Consider the following 1,691-nt stretch of genomic DNA (forward strand, 5'->3'; position numbering starts at 1 on the left):
GGGGCGACCTTCGGGACGGTTGAAAGCACCGGTGGATGAGAAAAGGGATGGCGGTCGAACAAGACTTCAACAGAGTGAACCAAACGGTTGTGCATATTTAGATTTAAGAGTTCATTTCGAGAGTAGGACAACTGTACATTATGAAAAGTTTTCAAGACCTTGTCGATCGATTAATATCTTTGCCGTGTTGATATTTCCAACAATCGCATTGAAAATGGTTCTTGAGTTGCTACGACGTATTTGGTAGTAGATCGTTACTGAGCGAATGTCACTATGTCGCCTTCAAGCGACGAGAGCCCTACTACCTAGCGAGGCCAGCAGCATGTGTAGTGGGAGTAGCCATCGGGTGAGCCCTTTAGCTGTGAAGGCTAGAGTGGATACTCCTGAGAGGCTGTATGAGTGGTTGAAGAAGTGCAAACACTGCAAGCTGGTAGTATTGGAGTCTTCCTAGTACAGCGAGTATATGTTGCATATTATAGTAGTAGTATATGTGTCATCACATACTAGGAGTAGTTTCAAATGATAAAGAGCGTGACCGTTGGAGCCCACTCCGCCGAATTCATCGTCGTATGTGAATATTAAACGATCGTCTTTCGTGAGTTCTCTCCAATGGTAGTCAGTGTACGGTTTTCAGACTGGCATCGTTGGAAGGATTGGGGTTTTGCTGCCGAAGTGGTAGTTGAGAATTTTCAAGAACTTGATTCCGATCAGGTCCATACGGAATTGCCAGAGTTGGGGTGTGAGATAGTCGATGTTAGCATGCTGAAACGCAAGTCTGAGGATAAAGTGTAGTGGCCTTAGGAGGGTGCGGGGAGGATGCCAGGCGCAGGTACCTGAAGAATGACCTATTGCACTGTGTGCTACGGAGGGGACTGTCGTTAGCATTGATAACAGGGGAAGGGAATAAGAAAAGGAGACTTACTGGGGAGGTAGTACTCGCTGATGGATGGAGTGGTAGGTGTGAGTGCAGGGGGCTGATGATGATGCGGCGAAGGATGAGGCCATGAAGGTGGTCTTATTACGACAGGGCTTGCCTAAGTTCTTTGATATTGATGTTGATGATGACCTCACTGGTACGACCGGGGACTGTGCGCTCTTGATGGTTCAGGGTAGATTTCCGGGTAGGGCTACTCTTGCATGCTGTTTCGAAAGCCTTGCTGTATAAAATAATGAGTCTGATGAATTTATATGTAACACATTGTTCTGGTGATAAGAGTGCTTAGGCTGTTGACAGATTTGCCATCGCTAAGGTAGAGGTCTAGGCGCGTGTGAAAATAAGAATTCCGGAGATCGGTGTGGCGTTCTTGGTATTGTAGTTGTTTGTGATGCCTCAGAGCAGCAGCCAGAGAAGCCATCGTGGTTGAGGAAGCGTTTAGCGGAGCGGTGGCCGACTACTCTCTATTTACTGGATAAAGCGAATGGGGAGAATGCGCAGGTACGTAGGGGATTTTCAGTGGGGGGGAGGTGTGCACATGATCAACTACATGTACTAGCAGCCCGCGTCGCTTCGCTCCGGGGAAGCTGTAGCTACTACGGAGGGGGGTTATAGTACATTTCCTGCTTGGTGTTTGCACCTGGTTTGTTATGAAAGTAAAGCGTGGACTCCACAGTGAGGAATAATAGTTGAAGGTTGGTAGAATTGTACTCCCATACGATCGCCAAATTTGCACGAACTGCGGGGGTAGACAAAT

The 1,691-nt window shown here is 47.6% G+C and overlaps 1 protein-coding gene across 1 annotated transcript; it reads left to right on the forward strand.

Moving 5' to 3' along the window:
* Nucleotides 1-322: 322 nt before the first annotated feature.
* Nucleotides 323-1,073, forward strand: Pmar_PMAR010828 (hypothetical protein; the record flags this gene model as incomplete). Its single annotated transcript, XM_002771975.1, has 4 exons — nucleotides 323-430; nucleotides 712-788; nucleotides 830-929; nucleotides 971-1,073. Coding segments are annotated over 4 exons (388 nt in total), but the record flags the coding sequence as incomplete, so codon positions are not given.
* Nucleotides 1,074-1,691: the final 618 nt, after the last annotated feature.

Source organism: Perkinsus marinus, assembly GCF_000006405.1.
Source record: "Perkinsus marinus ATCC 50983 genomic scaffold scf_1104296962112, whole genome shotgun sequence".
NCBI lineage: Eukaryota > Perkinsozoa > Perkinsida > Perkinsidae > Perkinsus > Perkinsus marinus.